This window comes from Sceloporus occidentalis, unplaced genomic scaffold (assembly GCF_023333645.1).
Source record: "Sceloporus occidentalis isolate IW3139 unplaced genomic scaffold, rSceOcc1.0.p SCAF_50, whole genome shotgun sequence".
NCBI classification, from domain to species: Eukaryota; Metazoa; Chordata; class Lepidosauria; order Squamata; family Phrynosomatidae; genus Sceloporus; species Sceloporus occidentalis.
In genome coordinates, this window is record NW_028317030.1 from 6,049,912 (window position 1) to 6,073,215 (window position 23,304).

The 23,304-nt window shown below is 41.9% G+C and overlaps 1 protein-coding gene across 1 annotated transcript; it reads left to right on the forward strand.

The window, feature by feature from the left end:
- The first annotated feature begins 529 nt into the window (after positions 1-529).
- Positions 530-20,388, forward strand: LOC149288768 (ephrin type-B receptor 5-like). Its single transcript, XM_089491461.1, has 16 exons — positions 530-584; positions 3,259-3,323; positions 3,690-4,398; positions 9,904-10,062; positions 10,491-10,823; positions 11,474-11,598; positions 12,806-12,965; positions 15,247-15,364; positions 15,577-15,632; positions 16,521-16,640; positions 16,817-17,064; positions 18,860-19,054; positions 19,189-19,338; positions 19,426-19,619; positions 19,989-20,144; positions 20,280-20,388. Exons 1-16 carry the CDS (start codon positions 530-532, stop codon positions 20,386-20,388), a joined length of 2,952 nt encoding a protein of 983 aa, XP_089347587.1.
- Positions 20,389-23,304: the final 2,916 nt, after the last annotated feature.

The following is a 23,304-nucleotide window of genomic DNA, read 5'->3' on the forward strand; positions in this document are numbered from 1 at the left end:
AGTATCATTGACTTGGTTTATAAAGGAAAATTGGAAATGGGATAAAAAAATAATAGGACAATGGGTTTAATGGCTTTTTAGGTGGTTTTAGAGATCGAGTGAGGAAATTAAGGGATAATACACGATCCAAGCAGAAAGGGAGGTATAGAAAGTGGAAGGGAGGAAAGTAGGAGAAGGATGCAGAGCGAGGAAAGATTAGTCAGACAGCTGGGGAGGGGGTGGGGATGGAGGAATCTCTGCCGCACACTGCAGCTCTAACTGAAGCAGGAGAGAAGAAAGGGGCTACAGCGATGAGAGGTCACCATTAGGAACTGGGGGGCACAGAATGGAATATATGGGAGTGGGGGCCATTAAAAAGTCAATGACAATGACAGTCTCATAATACCCCACTGTTCTGTCTCACTTCAGTTTTTTGGGGGGTGTTTTCTTCCTTAGGGTCAGGTCATGAGTAGCTGGAAGGGTCATTAGTCTTGGGTAACTCTTCTTGATCGATGACCTGGCTCGTGAAGACGGGGACACCATTATGTTCATGAAGAGGCTCCTCTGTATCCTCTACCTGCTGCCTTTAGCCTCTCTCCTGGAGGGTAAGTTTGGGTTTATCTGCCCTCATCTTGGGTATGATTGGGTTTCTCATATAGAAAAATTGGAAAGTTTCTCCCTTGGGGGTTTTGAGGACTTAATTACCACTTTTGATGTTCTAATCTTAAGGGTTTAATTTTATACATGGCGTAATGACTATGAAAGTTTAGTGGAACAGCAGATGGATGTTTGTTGGCCTGTCTATTGGGTACCCTGGTGAGAAGGGTTTTATTAATTATGGGTGCCAGGGTATGTTGAAGGACTATTATGTACTGAACGTAATATGACACATGGGTATTCTATGATTAGAAATATGCGTATACATGTAATCAGAAATATATGCATACATGTGTACACACCAACTCGTTCTAATCTATAGGTGTAACCATTGATGCGACAGACAATGTCCTTACTGAACTCAGCCACGTGTATCTATGTGTTCTCCAGCATCTGTTCTTCTGGACAGTAAAACGGTGTTTTAAAAAGGTTTTAACATAAATTAAATGTGACCTGTTTTTAAAATACTCATATAGAAGACAAATATTTTTTTCCAATGTATCAACTCTGGCTCTAATATATCAAAGATAGCTTTTTATGGTAAAAAGAAGCCTCCTGTTAGTATATATTGGAAATTTTGTTACTAGACGTGACAGTCGCCTATCTAGCATTATCTAGGTTTAGAAAACCCGGTCGCGCTTGGCTGTTACGAGTTATCACCGGGTGACAGCTGGATCTATAAATTACACATAAAGACTGTTTCTGAGATCTATATATCTGCTTTAGTGTTATAACCCCACGAGTAGCTTAGATGATGTCTGTCTACAAAGTCTGTTCTAAATTCTAACAGAAATCACTCGATTCACAGCAGTAAAAAAGTGAATATGAGTCATGGCAATTTAGGTTTACTGTTATATTATTATTATTATTATTATTATTATTATTATTATTATAATTATTACACAGTGCTGTACAATGGGTAAACCAGACATTATAAAGCTTACAAAAACAACAGGTGGGCAAAGTAGCTTACAATCTATATATACGTAGATATATACAGTTTATATATATATATATATCTATATCTATATATATAGATAGATATATATATAATAGACTATTTTTGTGTCTAATTGTTAAAAGACATTGGTTTTGGTAAGGATGTAATGCCATGTAGGACAAAACTCAAAGTTTTTCCAATACCAATTAGATTTCCATCAACCCAAAAATGAGGAATAATTATGCCATCCCCATGATTGACAGCCAAAAATGAAAAAGCCTTTTGAAAAACGAAAAAGGCTTCTCCTAATAGTCAATGCCAAGCACCATTTATGGTTGACTCCCTATTGGTGGCATTTAATATTCGGGCGCATATACACCGCCGTAGTGTGAGTTCCACAATTCTAATTTATTGTTCCAAAGGGAAGAGCTTTGTTACGATGCATTCTAGGTTTCCTATTTATCGGTAGATATTGTTGCTAGACATGTTGTTACACTGAAGGCCATGAAGGCCATGACTTTGCAGACAGTTTGGTGACCATCATGTTGGTGTGGATGAGGCTTCCTGATCTCACAGTGGGTGTTGTTGTGCTGTGTATGAGAGTGTGAGGTTACACAATACGTAATGAATGTCACACACAGTATGGCAGGAACCATCGCTCGTAGAGGGCATGCCTGGACGGAGCTGGTCTCAGCCGCTAAATGCGTGTGACCTACTTTTTGCTACTGGAAAATGATAAAACCCTGAAGTCTTGAGAATCCAAGTGAGATAAATGTGAAAGGGGGAGAGAGAGAGAGAGAGAGAGAGAGAGAGAGAGAGAGAGAGGGGGGGAGAGAGAGAGAGAGAGAGACAGAGAGAAAATGTGACAGGCATAAGGAAAATGATGTCACCATTAATAGAAGGGATTTTGTAAGTTAGCTTGGCTGGGTCCACACATGTCCATATCATATGCAGTCAGTAAATACCCCAATTGACAGAGGATGTAGAGGTAAATATTAACCCACGTGCCTTTACACATCAGTTTAATGCACATTTTCAGAAATATATGAGATATTTAGAATAGTCTATATTTCTATACCCACATGCCTGGAAATATACGAGATGTTGACAATGGCCTTTATTATTATCATCTCGTGAATTATCTAAAACTTGGTATTTATGAGACATTGTATAGTATAACCGATAGGCTCCAGAAAGAACATGAGGACCGGGGGCATAGTGCATACCTTGGGGGTAAACCTTGCTCTGGTACTTTCCACCAGGTTTTTGGATTTCATGAGATATTTCAACTCAATCATAAGCAATGGACATATCCACCAGTCCCCAAGAGCTTTAGCCTCACAATTTGGCTCAACTGCATTGCCGGGCTCATGCCAACTTGCCAAAACTAGATTGAAGTCTTAGCCTACTCAAACTCCTTAACTCTTAACAATGACCTTGTTCTGCAGCTGAATTTAGGTGACTCTCTATAACCAACTTCTTGTCAAGTTTATCAGCTCCATGTAGGACCTCTGGCAATCTCAGGAGACTTCCACATGCTTCAGTAGTTGGTCCCGGACCCTGATTTACCAAGGGGTTAAGGTCTTGGCATTGATGAAGAAGATAAAACATAATATTAAAAACCAGCAGTAATAACATAATGAGAATTCTAATTTATCTATTTTTTTATTTTTTTTTAACAGAAATACTTCTTGATACAACTCAGGAAACCTCTGAGATTGGTTGGTCCACCTACCCCGAAGGAGGGGTGAGTTACCTATTATTTTTTCATTATCTCCTTTGAATAGTGCAGAATGTTTCTCGACTGCCCCATATGATTTGCGAAATACTCTACATTGCATCTGGTGTTTATTTAATTTAAATTAAATGAATATGGGCCAGTATTAATAGCAATGTCTCAGGTGTATCCTTGGTTGGTATGGTAACTGGGTTCATTAGGAATGTAGATGTATCTGCAATAGATGAGAACCTTCTGGTTCCATGTAAAGAAGATGTGGTTGTATCTAGTAAAGGGTTTAGAAGCCAAGTTCTATTGACACAGCCAAAGTTCTTGGCACAAAAGAAGTAAAACGATAACCTTTAAGACCTGTTTCTCTTCTTGCTTCTTCTGTAGTGGGATGAAGTCAGTGTTTTGGACGGGAACCGACGACTCTTGCGAACTTATGAAGTATGTAATTCATATGGGCAGCTCTCTAACCGGACTAATTGGCTTCAGACCGGCTACATTCCAAGTCAAAGTGCCCAGAGGGTGTTTACTAAATTACGCTTTTCTGTACGGGACTGTGCTAGCCTTCGGCCACCACCGAGGAGACGTCACCTGGCTTGCCGAGAGACATTTACGCTTTATTATCGCCAGGTGGACAGACCAATGGAACCAGAAGAACTGGGGTGGACTGAGGATTCATGGGTTAAGGTGGATACTATAGGACCAGGCAAAACGTTCACAAGGGATCCAGCAAAAGGAGGACAGGGCCCTCGGATGGATGAAAGAACTTTAGACTTCGGACCGGTGAACAAGAATGGATTCTACATGGCGTTTGTGGACTCAGGTGCTTGTCTCTCGTTGGCTGGGGTGAAAGTGTATTTCTATAAGTGTCCGGCCGAGGTGAGGAGCCTGGCCTATTTCCCAGAGACTTCTTCGAGCGGGGAAGGAGCAGCATCTTTGGCGGAAGCCACCGGGAGCTGTGTTGAAGGCGCCCAACCACAGGGCACAACTCGCCTTAGTCTACACTGTGGCGGGGAGGGAGAATGGATGGTCTCCAGTGGAAGCTGCACCTGCAATCCAGGAAGAGAAGAAAATGAAGATGGAACTGAGTGTCGAGGTAACATTAATCGTAAAACTCTGTTTAAGGGCTTGGTCAATCATTTTCACCTTATAACATGTTTGAGTAAACTGTTACCAGTCCTGAACAAATATGGTTGGAACTCTGTATCTGCCAACACTGGATACACCAAAATCTCAATCAACGTCCTTATGGTCTAGATTTCCAGGTTAGGCAAGTTGTGTTTCCCGAAGGTTCACAATATACTCTTTAAATTCCATATACCGCTTACCTAAACATGTAGCTATATGAAAACAGCCTGGTGAAATCTGGGTATTAAATCAGGCGATAACTGCCGTCTGATTTACTTCACCAACAAAAGAGGCTTCCAGTGATAATAAAATAATGAACTTAAACATAATACATATATATAACATTCTATTTTTAACCTTTATTTCCATTCCACATAAAAAACATTCACAATCGGAAGCGTTCTGCCCTCTCTCTATTACCGTCATACTCTTCATTTCTTCCAGCAAGAAGAATCTATTCCTGATTATTTCTGTGTAATCCTTGAAATAAATCCCTTTAGTGATAATCTCTCTTTTATTTAGGTGGAAGGAACAAATACTGGAATATTGTAATTGGAATCTTTTTGTTTCGGGGTGGGTTGATGCTTTTCGAGTTGTATCGTTGGCATTCATTTCATTCTACGCAGCATCTCTGGCCTTTGGCACGGACTATTAGGAGAAGCCGAGCTAAGAACATGGCGGATCTGTCCTATCCAATAAATGATTGATACATATGTAACAGGTTGGCGCTCTAATGTATACGTTGCGGGTTTTGACCGGTTTCTTGAAAGCACCAGGCAATGGTTGTGGAGTCTGGTTTCACCTGCTGTGCGACACACAAATACGACACACGCAGTATATGCTATCTGTATCTAATCTTTAGAAAGAACCACTTAGAAAACCCATTAATGGAGCAAAGAATGGATGCACTTTGTGCCAGCGCTGTCTAAATTCAATTTTTTACTCAGACCCCCTGGTGGCTATTTGTGGAATTACCCTACTGTTAATCCTTATGTACGGAAAAGTGACCTGTATTGGGTTTCCTTTTCTCCAATTTATTATTATTATTTAATTTATAGTTATGATATTTTAGCAGACTAATAGGCCATATGAAATTGCACATTTAAATGGCTCTGTGATTGCCGTGTAAATAAGAAGGTGGGAGAGAGAACCAGCAATAAGCATGAAAATGTAATTTAGATCGAGCGGCGAGTGATAGAGATTGAGTCGACAAAGTCAGTATTGCATAGTAAATGCCCACAACAAGGGCCAAGGTTTCTGCCCCGTGAATTGGGTCTTCATCAGAGCTGGAAAACCACAAAAAACAATACCTTGTTCATCATTTTGCCAGGAACACTTAATTGTCATGTGACACAAAAGCAACGCACTGATAGGTTGTTGCCATAGATGCTGAAAAAAGTTTCTTAAAAGTTTATGTGATTTCATGGGATTAAACCTTCAGAGGAAATAACACAATGACAGAGCTGCTAAGATTTATTTGAGTAACACGAATAATTAGGCTAAATTGAATAATTTCATATTAAATAATTGATATTATTTTTACTCTATGTTGCTCTTCTTAGACGTTTAAAATACGGTTTTTAAAGCCACGTCCTACTGTTCTTACACCCATAAACTCTTTACTGCTCCAATGTATACTAATGCGTTGCTTCCGCTTCGGGAATAAAAAGTGAAATATTGGCCAATTTTGTATTCATAACTTTCACACGTTCTCTATCGCTCTCCTCTTTCTTTGAACGAGTTTCACTGGATTTTCCAAGTGACCTAGAATTTAGGCAAATTAACTTCAAATGTCACATTCCTCACAAAGAAAAGGGCCTGTGGGGGGGGGAGAAGGAGAGGAGGTTTAGAAAAAAATTATAAAAACTTCATAGACTTTATTGTTTGGTTTAGATTTAATCCACATGAATTATATAATCCCACTGCAGGTTCGGATTTAAATCATCATGATGAGAGGTGAGTTAGGCAACACTTATTATTATTTTATAGAATTTTAAAATACTTTTATTTATATTGTACATTATATATAATAAATAATAGACAATAATAAATTATATATATATATATATATATATATATATATATATATATATATATATATATATATATTGATGGAAGAAGAGAGAAACAATATGATAGGAGCATTTAAATGTTACAAAAAGAGGCCATACTCTTAGATGGATCGTAAGAAAGCTTTACTGAGATGGCGGTAGATAAGTGGAACAGCCTCCCAGTAGAAGTGGTAGAGGGTAATACAGTGAGGGTATTAAACATGCATGGGATAGACATATGGCTCCTGAATCTAAGACGAGACCAACGACTGATTAAGGTTTGAGTTTTTACACCCGAAAAAAACAGGCAGACTAGACGGGGGCTGAATGGTAAATTCTATGTTTCTATGTTAGAATATTACAGGAATTCTTTACATTTTTGGATCTGAACCCCCTATAATGTTGATGTAATATTTTGTTACATAAATCCAAAAGACTTGCCCCATCACACCATCAGTTGTTGTTTGAACAGTAACATTTTGCTAAGAATTCGATGTGAAATTTACCTTCAAGACAAAAACATATTAACCCCTTAAGAACAATGGGCAGTCCCTAAACCCATTGAAAACAATGCATTTTGACATTAAGGGGTTAATCTACATAATTATTCCTAATGTTTTAAAATGTGGTCGTTTTGGCAAGCGCTTAAGAGAAAGGGGAAGAAAAATGCCTACAACATGTTTCTCTTTGATAAAAGTAGGTCAGAGACCCGCGAGGTACGAGCTGATTTGGTTCTTTCTAGATAATCTAGGGTGAAGAAGGGTAGAAGTAAAATATTTGGGATATTTGGGATAAATAATTAGATACTTCATAGCCTGTCCTACAGTGCGTCCCCGCTTTGGACCGTCGCAAATTTTATGCAAAATTCCCTGGATGGGGAACCAACATACCCCAGATATACATTTCTGCCTTCAGTGGCCTCCTCTGCGGGGTATAATTGATATCCTTCTAGACATGAGCGAGCAAGGAGGTCCACGTCTGGACTCACCTTTCCACTTGAAGTGAACCCCAAGAGACCCCCAGAAGGGTAAAATATAATACAAAAGATCTAAGAGGCTCACCAAGAACAGGCAGGTGCTTCACAGCCTGTCCGATGGCCCATCGACATTTCAATCTGGTCCTGCCCCAACGGCAGTCCAGAACCAAAATGTGGCAACTGAGGACCAGACTGAAATGCAGATGGAAATTTCTCCTCTGTGATGGCACAAGGGAGCTAAAACTTGTTCCTGGAAGGGGATGCACGTTAGGGTATGATGTGGCTATCTCTTTTTGGATAGCATCTTTTTGTATATTTGACCCTTGATGGATCTCTTGGGGCTCATCAGAAGTCTAAAGGTGAGTCCAGATGTGGACCTCCCTGCTCTCTCATGCCTAGAGGGCTACCAACCAGACCACCACCCATGAGACCACTGAAGGCCAGTGAAAAGTATGTCTGGGGTTGTTGGTTTCCTTTTGGTTCTAGACGAGAGAGCTGAAACTTGAGATGCTCCACGTAGGACAGACTATGAAGCGGCCGTCTGTTCTTGGTGAGCATCTCAGATGTTTTTCTGTATCTAAACATTCAAACCTTCATCAGTCGTCGCTCTCACGTTAGATTCAGGAGCCATGTGCCAATCGCATGCCTGTTTAAATTCCCTCACTGTATTAGCCTCTACGGCTTCTGCCAGGCTTCTGTTCCACTTAACCACCACCCTCCCAGTAAAGTAACATTACACCTAAACCTCCGACCCTCGAGTCATAAATTATGACCAGGGCTTACTTCCCATTGCAGACAATAGAACGTTTCAGTCAAAAAAGTCACCCATGGTCGGTAGATATCTGAAAGCGCTGCCGCGCAGGTTACGTTAACTTTAACACTGATGATAAGAGGTCCCCTGTCTTTATAGCTTTTTCCGCTCAAACTGTTTCTGCTGTTTTTTGAAATTAGAAGCTGCTCAATAATAGAAGACGATTATGCATCGCCGAGCCGCGTGCGCAGCCGAGTCTGATGTTCGGACGGAGGTGCTTTTACAATCCCTGTTTTCAGATGCTGGTTAATCACATTGACACTGAGAGAAAAGTGCTGAGCGGCACTCGACTGGAAACGAGTAATCCCTCCGTGCCTGCGCATTCCGGGATTGCTGTTACCGTAACGAGTGGATCTGACAAGTAGCGGCATCAATTAGAATGTTTCTAGCAACATGCGCTGTTAAGGAATTCTATCGCGTATAACCCGTTGAGTCCTAAAGCCAAATTTACAGATTCCTCCTGATATTTATATAGCATAACGGCGGATCGGCCCCATTCGGCCCCCATCTGCTCTGCTGTAGAGACTCAAACCTGAATCAGTCTTTGTTACATCAATATATCAAAATAAAAGCAAAAAAGGGAAGAAAACAAAAACAGATTACAAACCGCACACTAGGTTAAGACAAACTACAATAAACTCATTGTTGTCATCTGTAAAGTCAGACCAGCGATTGACCGTCGTGCAGGAATAATACGGGGCAATAGAATCTCCATAAACAAAGCCAGAATAGAATATCATTGATGTGGCTAAAATAATTCATCTAATAATTATATACGAGTATATTTCAAAGCAACAAAACAGCAGCCACAAACAGGCAGCCACTTCGTAACCCGTCCTACGTTGCGTCATCACTCGGGGCATCTCAAATTTTAGCTCTCTCCAAGAGAGAGACTCTCCATTGACTTATCAGTCTGATCCGGCCCCGGTGCAGTCCAGAACCAAAAGGAGAGACACAATTTCTATTGTACAAGAGAGCAAACCACCCCAGGCATCCGTCTCAGCCTACATTGGAGTCATTAGTGGAGTCCACTGGGTAACGCTTGGGTACAGTTGAGTAAGAAGGTCCATGTCTGGACTCCGACGGTATGTCCCTGCCCGGGGGTTTTCAGTTCAGTTGTCCTCAAGCCATTATTGTATTTGATTTCTCCCTTCAGGAATCTTTTGGGTTCAATCCAAGTGTAAAGATGAGTTCAGACGTGTAGCTTGTTCTTCCACACGTGTGCCCAGAGAAATACCAACTGCATGAAGCCGTGAAGGCTGAAACATAGGTTCGGGGTTGTTGGTTCTCTTGTGCGGAAGAAACTTGTCCTTTTGTCCCATATTCCACTATTACAAAACAGGAGAATACAAAACGACCAATAGAATTTTTTATTTGACAATACACAAAATGAACAATAACATGGATACATTAGTAGCGATATTTATTAGACGTAACTGCCGTGCTTGGGGAAGGGGGAGTTAAATAAATATTTCAGCCAAACCTCATTCTTTCGGTTTGTAACTCATTGCTGGGAATCCTTCAAAAGGTTAATGCTGGTAGAATTCAGCGAGAATATTTCACATTTCTTTGTATACTTTGTTTTTCTCTAAAGTTCTAAAAATAACTTTTTTTTTTTAACTTTTTTTTCTGTAGTGTGTCCTCCTGGTACCTACAATTCCCCTGAACCATCAACCACTCACTGTCATCCATGTCCTAGCAACAGCAACACAACGACCCCCGGGGCACTTAGCTGCGTCTGTAACAAGGGATTTTACCGCATGCCCGAGGAGCCCCCAGAATCTCCGTGCACCGGTGAGTCATGTGACTACCCCCCCCCAAGTGCATCAGGCAAGGGTGCTGAGGAGGTCTATGTTTTCAGGGCTATTGCTAGTAATTACTATGATATTAAAGGGGCACTTCAGTGTCCCTGGGACGGGGGCCAAATTAACCAGGGGTGCTCCAGGGTGTTAGGGATCCAGAGGCCCCATCTTGTAGACTTCCTTGATTTGTAGTAACCTGAGGTGGGAACCTAATGTGACCTTGCTAGGGACCCCCTAAATATACAACTCTGTACTTTCCTCTTGTTCAAGCTGCAGCATCTTCAGCAGTTTCATCTTTTATTCATTTTAAAGGCAAATAATGCGTATTCTAGGTCTCTCGATATACATTTTTCAGCCTCGCTGATGTATGGGGTATTAGCCGCTTTCAATATTCATAATGCCCCATCGGTTCTCTTCCAGGGTCCCCTTCGGCTCCATGGGATTTAAATTACGAAGTAACCGGCCCAGGAGCCGTGTCTCTCACATGGAGGACACCAAAAGACATGGGAGGCCGGAAAGAAGTCATGTACTCGGTGACATGCAAGGAATGCGTGGTCGGACGGTGTCTGCGCTGCGCCGACGGAGTGACGTTCAGGCCGGGCCAAGTCGGGATCACTCAGACCCGAGTCCATCTCTCAGGGTTACTGCCGGGGGTGGTGTATACGTTGGAGGTTCAAGCCATCAACCGGGTGTCCGAGATGAGTCCGGAGCAGCCCAAGCACGCCTCGCTCAACCTCAGTATCAGTCAGTCCGGTAGGGAATGGCGGCTGCGACAAAGTAACGTACCTGACACTCCAAACACGTAGCAGCAACACGATAATTAAAATTATTATTATTTTTATTATTTTTTTTTTTTTTATTACTGATAATTTAGTGAAAATAAAGAAAAAATATATTTTTCTATAGAAATGAATAAAAATGTCAAAAACATTTTTAAGACAAGAATGACAGTGGGTTTTATCCCATCGGGCGTACGGCCCCTTTAAGAATACATTTAATGCAATCTGTGGATATTTTGTTTCCCTGCGTGTTCTCCTGTCCTTATTTTCTCTTTGTTTGGGATTCTTTCACTCCTCCCGCCTTTTTAAATGTCTCTCTCCCCGAGGCGCTGCGTTCTAATTGAATTTGTCTCTGTGACGCTTACTCTGCGCTAGATGTGAGGGTCTCGCTAGAGGCGGTGATGGGGGTGACCCAAATTCACCGTGACGGCTCCGGCCAAGCGTCACCAGCCCTCCGGTCACATGTCACAGTGTTCTGCACGCGGCGTCTCCTTGTTTGTGTTGTATGTGTTTTTATGATACATAGAAAAATATGTTCGCTCTCATTCCCTCCAACTACATCCTATTTTTATCTCCTCACTTCGCTCAGGGCTGCGTTTTCTCCTCTCTCTCTTTCCCTTTCAGTCCCGTCTGCTGTTCCCATCATACACCAGGTCAGCCGGTCCGCGCAGAGCATCACGCTATCGTGGCCGGAGCCCGAACAACCCAACGGGAAGATTCTGGATTACCAGCTGAGATACCGGGAGAAGGTATCAACCACCGCATGCGCCTCGCGGTCTCCTCCGACACGTGTAACATCTGTTTCCACAGACCTCTGGATAATCATATCCAATACCCTCCAGCTTTACACTTTATCACATCACCTGCTTAAAAGCAAATATCAAATATGTTCAAATGTTCTTGTTTTTGAAAGAAAAGCTAATTTTGTCCATTAAAATAACATGAAATGAATCAGAAATCCAGCACAGACGGGGTTAATGCTGCAAATGACTATTGTAGCTGGAAACTGCTGATTTTTTATAGGCGTACAGAGGCCCTTTATCACTCCCATCACTCCTGTGTTCCAATGGCCCTTTATCACTCCCATCACTCCTGTGTTCCAATGGCCCTTTATCACTCCCATCACTCCTGTGTTCCAATGGCCCTTTATCACTCCCATCACTCCTGTGTTCCAATGGCCCTTTATCACTCCCATCACTCCTGTGTTCCAATGGCCCTTTATCACTCCCATCACTCCTGTGTTCCAATGGCCCTTTATCACTCCCATCACTCCTGTGTTCCAATGGCCCTTTATCACTCCCATCACTCCTGCGTTCCAATGGCCCTTTATCACTCCCATCACTCCTGCGTTCCAATGGCCCTTTATCACTCCTGTGTTTCAATGGCCCTTTATCACTCCCATCACTCCTGTGTTCCAATGGCCCTTTATCACTCCCATCACTCCTGTGTTCCAATGGCCCTTTATCACTCCCATCACTCCTGTGTCCCAATGGCCCTTTATCACTCCCATCACTCCTGTGTCCCAATGGCCCTTTATCACTCCTGTGTCCCAATGGCACGTTGTATTCCCTGATCCAAGTTTAACCTTAAAAGTCAAATTGATGGTTAGAGAACCCTTTTGCCGTTATCTTACAGACAGAAATGTCCTTGTTTGCCATGAGTGACCCCAAACTTTTGAACAACAGTATTTATAAAATGATAAATGTGTATAAAAGTATAAACATACATTTTCTGGTGAGGACAGTGGGAAATATAATGGAACAATAATTTTTTATGTTTTTTCCCCGTATCCAGTTTTATTAATACAGCGGTCTCCTCAATTATAAAGACCGATCAAGTATTAAAGCTGGCAGCACCGGCAGGGAAAACACAAAACTCCAATTTAATACAATGTTTCTATATTTCTGCGGCAGTGTTTGAAATCTCCCGGTTAATCCCGGTACTCTCACCCCCCAGGCAGACGAGGGAGAGTCGCTCTTTCTGATAAGCGAAATTAACACTGCAACGGTTGGCGGTCTGAACCCCGGGGCGATTTATTCCTTCCAGGTGAGAGCGAGAACCGAGCGGGGCTACGGAGCCTTCAGCGGGAACATGTATTTCCAAACATCGCTGGGAGGTAGGTCCCTGAATACCACGGAAACCTCAGACACACAGGAGAGCGATTACTAAAACCGCTACCATTACCAACCGAGCGGAGAAACCACTCCAACCGCTGACAATGTTATCCGTTATAACAAATCCCGGTGCTGTATATACATACCTGGGAACTTTATCCCCCAGCGCTGTATACAGTAATATAACCCCCAGCACTGTATACCGTAATATAACCCCCAGCACTGTATACAGTAATATAACCCCCCAGCACTGTATACAGTAATATACCCCCAGCACTGTATACAGTAATAAAACCCCCAGCGCTGTATACAGTAATATAACCCCCCAGCGCTGTATACAGTAATATAACCCCCAGCACTGTATACAGTAATATAACCCCCAGCCCTGTATACAGTAATATAACCCCCAGTGCTGTATACAGTAATATAACCCCCCAGCGCTGTATACAGTAATATAACCCCCAGCACTGTATACAGTAATACAACCCCCAGCCCTGTATACAGTAATATAACCCCCAGCGCTGTATACAGTAATATAACCCCCAGCGCTGTATACAGTAATATAACCCCCAGCACTGTATACAGTAATACAACCCCCAGCCCTGTATACAGTAATATAACCCCCAGCGCTGTATACAGTAATATAACCCCCAGCGCTGTATACAGTAATAACTAGACTTGTGCATTCGTCTTCGGGCGAACATGGAAACGAACAGGAAGAGTGCGTTTTCGTGTTCGTTCCGAAGACACGCCGAAGAGAAGACAGCGGCGGTAAAACGTAGGCGAAGACGAAGACACACACCATGAAGATCTTCGTGATCCTCTTCGTCTTCGTCTACCACCCCCCCCCTCTTCTAACTTACCTTGTCTTCGCGGCTTCGCGGCAGTTCACAGAAGTGGAAATCCGCAGGTTCGCCGTCACGGGTTACAGGGCAGTGCGAATGAGCTTATTGGTCGCCTACAGGGACCAATTGGTTGATGCCAGAGGAAGACCCTGCAGGTGACCAATAGGCTCACTTGCACGGCCTTTGTAACCCCTGACAGCGAACCTATGGATTTCCGCTCCTGTTAACCCCTTCGATGCTGCGTTAGATAACGGGAGGTTAAAGGGCCGTGCAAGCGACCAATAGGCTCACTCGCACGGCCCCTTAACCCCTTAAGTTGTAACAAGTGCACCAGGAGCCTAAAAGTCTGTACGAGCGACCAACAGAGTCGCTCGTACAGACTTTTAAAACCCCAATGCTGCAACTTACCTTGCAGATCCCACTGGTCTCCCTGTTCTATCAGTTAATAAATGATAGAACAGGGAGACCAATGGTATCTGCCGGACAATTACGGCACCAGGCAGGGGGCTCGTCTGCCATCAACCATTGGCAGACGAGCCCCCTGCTGACGACCAATAGAGTTGCTCATACGGACATTTAAACTCCTGGCGCCAGAGCTGCTGCGGTACGCGTTAACCCCGTATTAACCCCTTAACCGGAAAAAACGAAGAAAAACCGAACACGAAGAATGTCCACGAATATTCGCCCGAAGAGAAGACAGGAACGGGTGAATATTCACGGAATAACCCCCAGCGCTGTATACAGTAATGTTGGTCGGGGACAAAAAAATGGTTTTATCTGATTTGCTCCAATAAACTCCTTTTATCTGCAGACCTGGAGCCGCCGTTGCTGTCAAACACTTTCCCGGCTCAAACACCACACTGAGCTGATGCTTTATGGCGATGCTAATGAAGTCCATTCCTCCATAGACTTTCATTAACCAGAAAAACTATACTGAGTGATTAACACCGAGCCATTCTATTGTTCCCCCTCAGGGAGTATAACAGAACGAGAATCATACAAACGGCTGATATGCAGCTGCCTGAAAACATTATATTACGGGGCAAAAACTACAACTGGTTTAAAAAAGAAAACCTATTTTTATTCTGCATAAAAAAATCTATATTTTATTATAATGAAAAATTGCATGGGACTTTGATTTTTTGGCAGAGGAGAAATTTCTAATCTGTTATTTTAATCACTGACAATATTTACAGGGAAGAAAAGTGAAGGCCTTTTTTTTTTTTACATTGTTTTTTATTATGCTTGAAAACAAAATATCGTATTATAGTTTATGCAGTAGGGGGATTATTATGTTTTCGCTGCAAGCTTTTATATCCATTACCTCTTAGAAAAGTTGTTGTAATCGAGAATTTACTGAACTCACACGCTTCCACACGCTTAAATCATGTCACATATCTTTACACGTGTCGGTTACTGTTGATGCTTCTTTTTCTAGGTGGGGAGACAACGGAGCGGTCCCAGGATAAGCTGTCCCTCATTGTCGGCTCCTGTCTCGGTGCCTTGGCCTTCGCAGGGATATCCATTATACTCGTCCTAATCCTCCTTTTCAAAAGGTTACTTATCCCATTGGAAACCATTGTTTATTAACCAATTACCCTCTACCACTTCTGCTGGGAGGCTGATTTTCTCCAGTATAATATGGATGTTTTTGTTGGACTATCATACCTTCACTTTATCACCTATTAGCGCATCTCCACAGTTTCTCCGTCATGGCATCTCTTCTTTCTTCCAAGTGTAACTATATCTTATTTTTATTTGCTTATAGCAAAAGACGAGAGACCCCCTATACAGACAGACTCCAGCATTATATAGCGTCCCGCGGTGAGTGCGACAACGTACCCTATTGGATAAAATTATGACAGCCCCCATAGATGTAAAAATTTGAAATTATTATTATTATTTTTTTATTAATATAAATAATGACGGAGAACTAGACTTACTTAGTTTAAGAAAATTATTTAAAAAAACAACAACATGTCCCAGGGGTCTTCATTTGGGTCAAATTACATAAAGCTAGCAAGATAAAGCCAAGAAAGTACACTGGTTCACTTAAATTATATATGAAGTCAGAACGAGCTTAGAAACCTGATTATCCTCAAAATCATCAACATTCAATTAGGCTGAAAAAAAAAAAATCACCTAAAAAAAATTAATAATAAATAAATAATAAAAATAATAATAAAAATAATTTTATCTCATGTCCACATCAGTATAAGTTCTATGGCAAGACTGTTGGAATTGCTCAGTTATAATTCCTGGCCCATATTTTGATCCAAACATTTCCCCTCTTGATACATTTTAATCAGTCTTAGTCATGTGTAGAAGTAATGAAATAGTTAAATGCCCACCCTAATAAAAAATCAAGAAAAAGCCCCCCATAAAGGAATCCCTCCGGTATTAAGGTGCTTTAAGATGGAAAGTTAACCTGTAAGATGCTGTATTTGAATAAGTAGATGCCCATTTATTGCTGAATTACATGCTGACGTACGTTTCGACCCTTTGGGTCTTCGTCAGACCGAGCACATGGAAGTTTAAGATCAATTCCAGCCTCCCGCACTCCGGAAGCACCATGTGGATACATGTTTTATTAAATGAAGTGTTTATGTTACTTTGTCTTATCTTCTATTTGGTGTTTAGTTACTTGTAGCTAGATGATTACCGTTTAAACACACGGCAACTGAAATAACATTTAACCCATATTGACTCCAGGCTTAGGAGTGAAATATTACATCGACCCCTCCACGTATGAGGACCCCACGGAGGCTTTGCGGGAGTTCGCTCGCGAAATTGACGTCTCGTTTGTCAAGATCGAGGAAGTGACCGGCGCAGGTCTGACTCCATCCGAAGTTCTATCCCTCGTCTGCAGCGTCCATCTTTTTCCTGAATGTTTTGGGGGAAATGAGCAAAATAATTTAATTCATCTCGTATAATGAATGCTATGATGTTGATACCTTAAAAAAAGGTTGAGGTGGTCATGTTCTTGTCGCTATCTTTGTCTTCTTTAGGAGAGTACGGAGATATTTGTTGGGGTCGTCTCTGCCTTCCAGGTAAAAGAGAGACAACTGTGTGTATCCGTACCCTGCACTCCGGGAGTGGAGATAAAGAGAGGGCAGAGTTCCTGAGCGAGGCCAGCATCATGGGGCAATTCGAACACCCAAACGTTGTCCGGTTGGAAGGGGCTGTGACCCGAAGTCGCCCCATCATGATTCTCACTGAACACATGGAACACGGAGCACTTGATGCCTACCTACGGGTAAGCATGCATGGCGGGGTCTCTGGTATATAACTTGTGTGTAGCCACAACATAGAATGCGTTCCATGTTGCCTTATTTGAATTCGTATGATTCCTTCCAAAAGTTATGGTGGGTAAAGGCGATGGAATACCCTTCCGCTTAAAACAAAGGGGGTAGAAGAAGTATTATTAAACACTCATCTACAGACACCAGACAGCTTGCTTTTCCCTCAGAAACCTCATGGTGCTGCCACAACCACAAGGGATTCTGGGTAAGCGCATGCAAATAAGGTCAACAATAACCATCTTTGCCACTGTATCCACTTTATACATGGATCCCTTGAAAGTAATCACCCGCTGTACAGGACAGCCTTTAGACAAAACTCAAATAAAAGGTACAACAGCCAGATCAGCTTTTTCATCCTCCATGGAAATCAGCAACACAATATTGGGATACTGGCTTTATATTTGAGGCTTAGGGTAGCTAAGAAATACTATTACATAAGTTACGGTGGGTAAAGGTGATGGAAAACCCTTCCGCTTAAAATAAAAGGGGTAGTAGAAGTATTATTAAACACCCATCTACAGACACCCAGAAGGCTCGTTTTTCCCTCAGAAATCTCATGGTGCTGCCACAACCACAAGGGATTCTGGGTAGGCACATGCAAATAAGGTTAACATTTATCACCTTTTGCCTCTATATCCATTTTATACATGGATCCCTTGAAAATAATCACCCGTTACGGACAGCCTTTAGACCAAGACCAGATCATCACTCATGGACAGCTGTTTTATCCTTAATGTATAAAGTGGATATAGAGACAAAGGTGATAATTGTTTACTTTATTTGCATGCACCTACCCAGAATCCCCTGTGGTTGTGGCAGCACCATGAGATTTCTGAGGGAAAAATACGCCTTCTGGTTTGTCTGGTGTCTGTAGATGAGTGTTTAATAATAATACTTCTACTATTTCATAATTTCTCATTCATTAATGTATGTTTGGCTGCATTTGATAGTAAAATCATTATTTGATATGTAATAGATTTTTAGCGTTTTTATCTAATGCAATTTGCGGATTCCCAAACAATCAAGTTGTCCGTCGTTATAGTAAGTTGGTCGATAAATCAGGCAACGCATTCTGCAAATTTTATTTTAATCATATGTAGAAAAGATGAATTAATTTGACTACTTAATATATTTCTGTTCTATTAAATTCCAAAATGGGGTTCAACAAGACAACAATTTACTGTTAAATTGACCATAAGGAATGTGGGGAAAATCAGCAGAATTTAGCATTAGAAGAAGTAAATAAAAAATTCGGCTACAAGGTTTTAGGTAGAAATTCCAGAACTTGCTTTAAATTTTTATCTCTTTTTCCTTTATTTAATCAGAAATACAGAAATTTGGTATCATTAACCTTAAAAGGAGCTGTCACTTTTGAGAGTTTAATTAAAAATTAATTTGTTGACCAAACCTTTGCTACTTGCGATGCAACTCGGGTCTTAGTGAACCAACCCTTATATTTTATTAAAAAATCTGTGTTTTAGTCTAAACAAGGTGATGAAGTAATGGTTTCAAATGGGTTAAAAATCCCCAAATTGTAATTATGCTAGACCAAGGATTTATGTGAGATTGACAGTCGGGGATTATCGAAAAAAAATATACCCCCTTTTATAAAACACTTTAGACCATGTGTTTGCTGAGTTGATTTTTTTAGTGTTTTTCAATATTTTTTTTTGCAGTTTTGTTGGCTATTTAGTGTTTTATGCCCAAAACGCAGCTATTTGTTATATTCGATCTCATTTTACAATTTAGCAATATGAGGGTGGCCTCTCGGCTCTACAGATGGTCTCCATGCTACGAGGGGTAGCGTCCGGGGTGCGGTATCTGTCGGAGAGAAGTTATATCCATCGCTGCCTTGCGGCTCGTAACGTCTTGGTGAATGGACAGTTGGTGTGCAAAGTATCCGGACTTCATGGACCCGGAGAGGTGGGGGAAGTTCTTACGATGGTCTCCTCTTATATTCTATCTCTACTGAACTCATAGAGTTTGAGTACCAATGATTGAGTAACGCACTTTGGCTGATATTTGTCACACCGGTCGACGCGCATAAACTGCGACTATTACGTTGTCTATTTGCTCAGGGGGGGAAATTGTCCTTGCGTTGGATGTCTCCAGAGGCTCATCAACAACGCAAGTTCTCAAGTGCGAGCGACGTGTGGAGTTACGGCATAGTGATGTGGGAAGTGACATCATACGGAGAGCGACCTTATTGGGACATGAGCAACCAAGAGGTGGGCCGTGTCGTTATCATTAAAGTTTTATTCAAATTGTAAACCAAAAATCATCTTTTTTTTTAGTATATTTTCCCCTTTTTTGAGGTTTTGGATGCTCTGGAACAGGATTACCGCCTCCCGCCTCCTCCAGATTGCCCCAGCGCCCTGCACTTGCTAATGTTAGACTGCTGGACACGTGAACGCTCCCAGCGGCCCCGTTTTGAACAGATCGTCAGCTCCTTGGATCGAATGATCAGGAACCCGAACTGTCTAAAAACAGTGGGCGTCTCAAGTACCAGGTAAGGTCTCACTATACCGAGCGTCGCTCATGCAGAAGCATCCTACCAGAACTTTAAGCGTATAGGACAAAAAGTGTAGAACCCAGCCAGGGTTCTAGGTATATTATATCTAGATCATATAGAGCCAACTGTGCCCCAAAAATATACATTTTCCCCAATGGCCATTTCCCCAATTGTGTCTCTTTTTAGACTTTATATTATTACCTTTATTATTGATTTATGTAGCACCATCATATTCTGCAGTGCTGTACAATAGTACGTTCTTTACATAGAAGATTGCAATCAAGAACATATCTCATCGATTAATTATATGTTAATTAATTATACGACTTTTGTTTTCTTATTTATCATTTTTAATCCATTTGCCAGGCCATCGCAGCCATTGCTCAGCAACTGTCCCCCCGATCTCCCGTCTCTCTCCTCACCCCTCGAATGGCTGGAAGCGATCAAGATGGAGCAATATAAGGAGAACTTCGACAAGGCTGGATACACAAGTCTGGAAATCATTTCACGTCTGACCGCAGAGTGAGAGTCTTTATATAAACTCTTTTTTTCGTGATATTTCTGTTGTAGAATTGCCCTTCTGTCTAATCCGCCGGCCGTGCTCTCCTGTCTCCGTCATCTCGCATCCCTGATGATTTATGTTCTTCTCTTATTTAGAGACATCCAACTTATTGGGGTCACGCTTTCTGGTCACCAGAAGAAAATCATGAGCAACATCCAGCTCTTGAAAGCTCATCTTCAGCCCTTAGAACCCGTGGAAGTTTGAAGGACAAGAATACGTCAGTGCCGTTTAGGAGACATGGACTAAAATTAGGACGCACGCGAGAACATCGCCATCAGGATACATTGTAGCATAATGGCAGCTGGATGCATACCAGTATCTGGATACAGTTTCAAGCATATTGTCACAAAGATAAATATGTGGACACGATTCAGGTCACATATCAAGAGAAGGGTTGTCTCTAATGATAATGGGGCAGGGGTCCAAGCCTCGTCGGGTAGGCAGCTACCATGAGCCTGGTCATGCCTGCCGCCAGAGGTTCGATCTGATGATTTCTCGGCTTTCATGTACGATTTTATTCACAGCCGCTGTGGACCCCTAAAGACAGCTGCCCCGTTTTGTTTCGCATTAAAAACAGCCCTGATAATAGGTGTTTCTGGTAAGAAGTGGCCGTATCGCCATAGAAAACCAGTGGAATTAGACCAGATTATGAGGTAATTATAATTAGAGACAGATTATAGATTAGGAAATTCTAAATTGTTAAATGTGATGCAATGAAGAAGAATATTTTACTTTGTACCCCAGTGTTTCTAGGACAACGATACGGAGATATTGGGGGTTTATCAATACGAAGTCGTTCTGTCGCAAAGTTTTAAAAGTTCTACTACCATCGTGTCCACCGGAATGTTTGGACCATACCATTGTGCTTTCATCACACTACTTAGACAATAACAACGGCCTTTGGGTGAGATCAGGTCAGCGGCCCCCCGCCACACACACACCAATCGGAATAATTCAGCAAGATTCCGGATTCAGAACCCAAATATATCACAGGAGAATTTATTATTATTATTATTATTATTATCCTTTATTTATATAGCGCCAACAGTTTACGCAGCGCTTAATACAATACATAAATTAAAGGGAAATGACAAGACAAGAATTGACAGACTAAGACAAACCGATACATTTGGTGGAGAGAGCCCTGCTCGCGAATTTCTATTAAAGTTCGGTTATCTTGAGTTGTGTTTTTCATACGTTCTCTTACTCAGCACAGACCCTGAATCTGGCAGGTTTTGGTGTTTTTGACAGCAACAAAAAAAAAAAAAAAACACCAATTCATCAGCCGTTGATGGGACAATTGTTAAATGTTTTGTATTGAAGAACATTGTCTTCTCATTGTAAACGTATCACCTCCTTACAATTCTCGTCGGATGGAGTAATATCCCAGCGGGTGTAGAATTAGGATTCATTTAGATTTTTTCTGGAGACGTGTAATAAATATGAAACTAATCAGAGGAATATGCCTTCCATTGTGAGTGTTCTCAGTGGGCCGTGTCACGTTTTAAAATTAATGTAACAAAAGAAGGTTCAGGAGACGGCAACATCGAAACTGATTTTACAAATATTATTTTGTGGTTACGAGGTGTACGAGGAGGTGTGTTTGGGGAGGGATAATGCTTTTTTCGATCTGTGTGGATGATTTATACATTTGTCCCCCCCCATGTCAGTTCTCCCGACAGGTTTATTTCCTCCACCCTATCCTTATCCTTTTTTCCCATTCCCTGCAACTGCTGCTCCACCTACTGGCAGAGTTGGGAATTGCGGGACACCGTAGCGTACAACTGACGGGGGGACAGCACGATTCCCCCGGAACTCTCCTGCGCTGGGGGTTATATTACTGTATACAGCACTGGGGGTATATTACTGTATACAGCGCTGGGGGTTATTACTGTATACAGTGCTGGGGGTTATATTACTGTATACAGCACTGGGGATTATATTACTGTATACAGTGCTGGGGGGTTATATTACTGTATACAGCGCTGGGGTTATTACTGTATACAGCGCTGGGGGTTATTACTGCATACAGCACCGGGGGTTATATTACTGTATACAGCGCTGGGGGGTTATATTACTGTATACAGCACTGGGGGGTTATATTACTGTATACAGCGCTGGGGATTATATTACTATATACAGAGCTGGGGGTTATATTACTGTATACAGCGCTGGGGGGTTATATTACTGTATACAGCGCTGGGGTTATTACTGTATACAGCGCTGGGGGTTATTACTGCATACAGCACCGGGGGTTATATTACTGTATACAGCGCTGGGGGGTTATATTACTGTATACAGCGCTGGGGGTTATATTACTGTATACAGTGCTGGGGGTTATATTACTGTATACAGTGCTGGGGGTTATATTACTGTATACAGCGCTGGGGGTTATATTACTGTATACAGTGCTGGGGGTTATATTACTGTATACAGCGCTGGGGGTTATATTACTGTATACAGCGCTGGGGGTTATATTACTGTATACAGTGCTGGGGGTTATATTACTGTATACAGTGCTGGGGGTTATATTACTGTATACAGCGCTGGGGGTTATATTACTGTATACAGCGCTGGGGGTTATATTACTGTATACAGCGCTGGGGGTTATATTACTGTATACAGTGCTGGGGGTTATATTACTGTATACAGCGCTGGGGGTTATATTACTGTATACAGTGTGGGCGGTTATATTACTGTATACAGCACTGGGGATTATATTACTGTATACAGTGCTGGGGGGTTATATTACTGTATACAGCGCTGGGGTTATTACTGTATACAGCGCTGGGGGTTATTACTGCATACAGCACCGGGGGTTATATTACTGTATACAGCGCTGGGGGTTATATTACTGTATACAGTGCTGGGGGTTATATTACTGTATACAGTGCTGGGGGTTATATTACTGTATACAGCGCTGGGGGTTATATTACTGTATACAGTGCTGGGGGTTATATTACTGTATACAGCGCTGGGGGTTATATTACTGTATACAGTGTGGGCGGTTATATTACTGTATACAGCACTGGGGATTATATTACTGTATACAGTGCTGGGGGTTATATTACTGAATACAGCGCTGGGGGTTATATTACTGTATACAGTGCTGGGGGTTAT

Bases quoted from the DNA above. Each gene is read 5' to 3' on its own strand.
- LOC149288768 (XM_089491461.1), top strand. From the start codon at position 530: ATGAAGAGGCTCCTCTGTATCCTCTACCTGCTGCCTTTAGCCTCTCTC. The intron at 4,399-9,903 runs GTAACATTAATC...TTTTTTCTGTAG, and splicing joins AGATGGAACTGAGTGTCGAG to TGTGTCCTCCTGGTACCTAC. The intron at 15,633-16,520 runs GTGAGTGCGACA...TATTGACTCCAG, and splicing joins GCATTATATAGCGTCCCGCG to GCTTAGGAGTGAAATATTAC.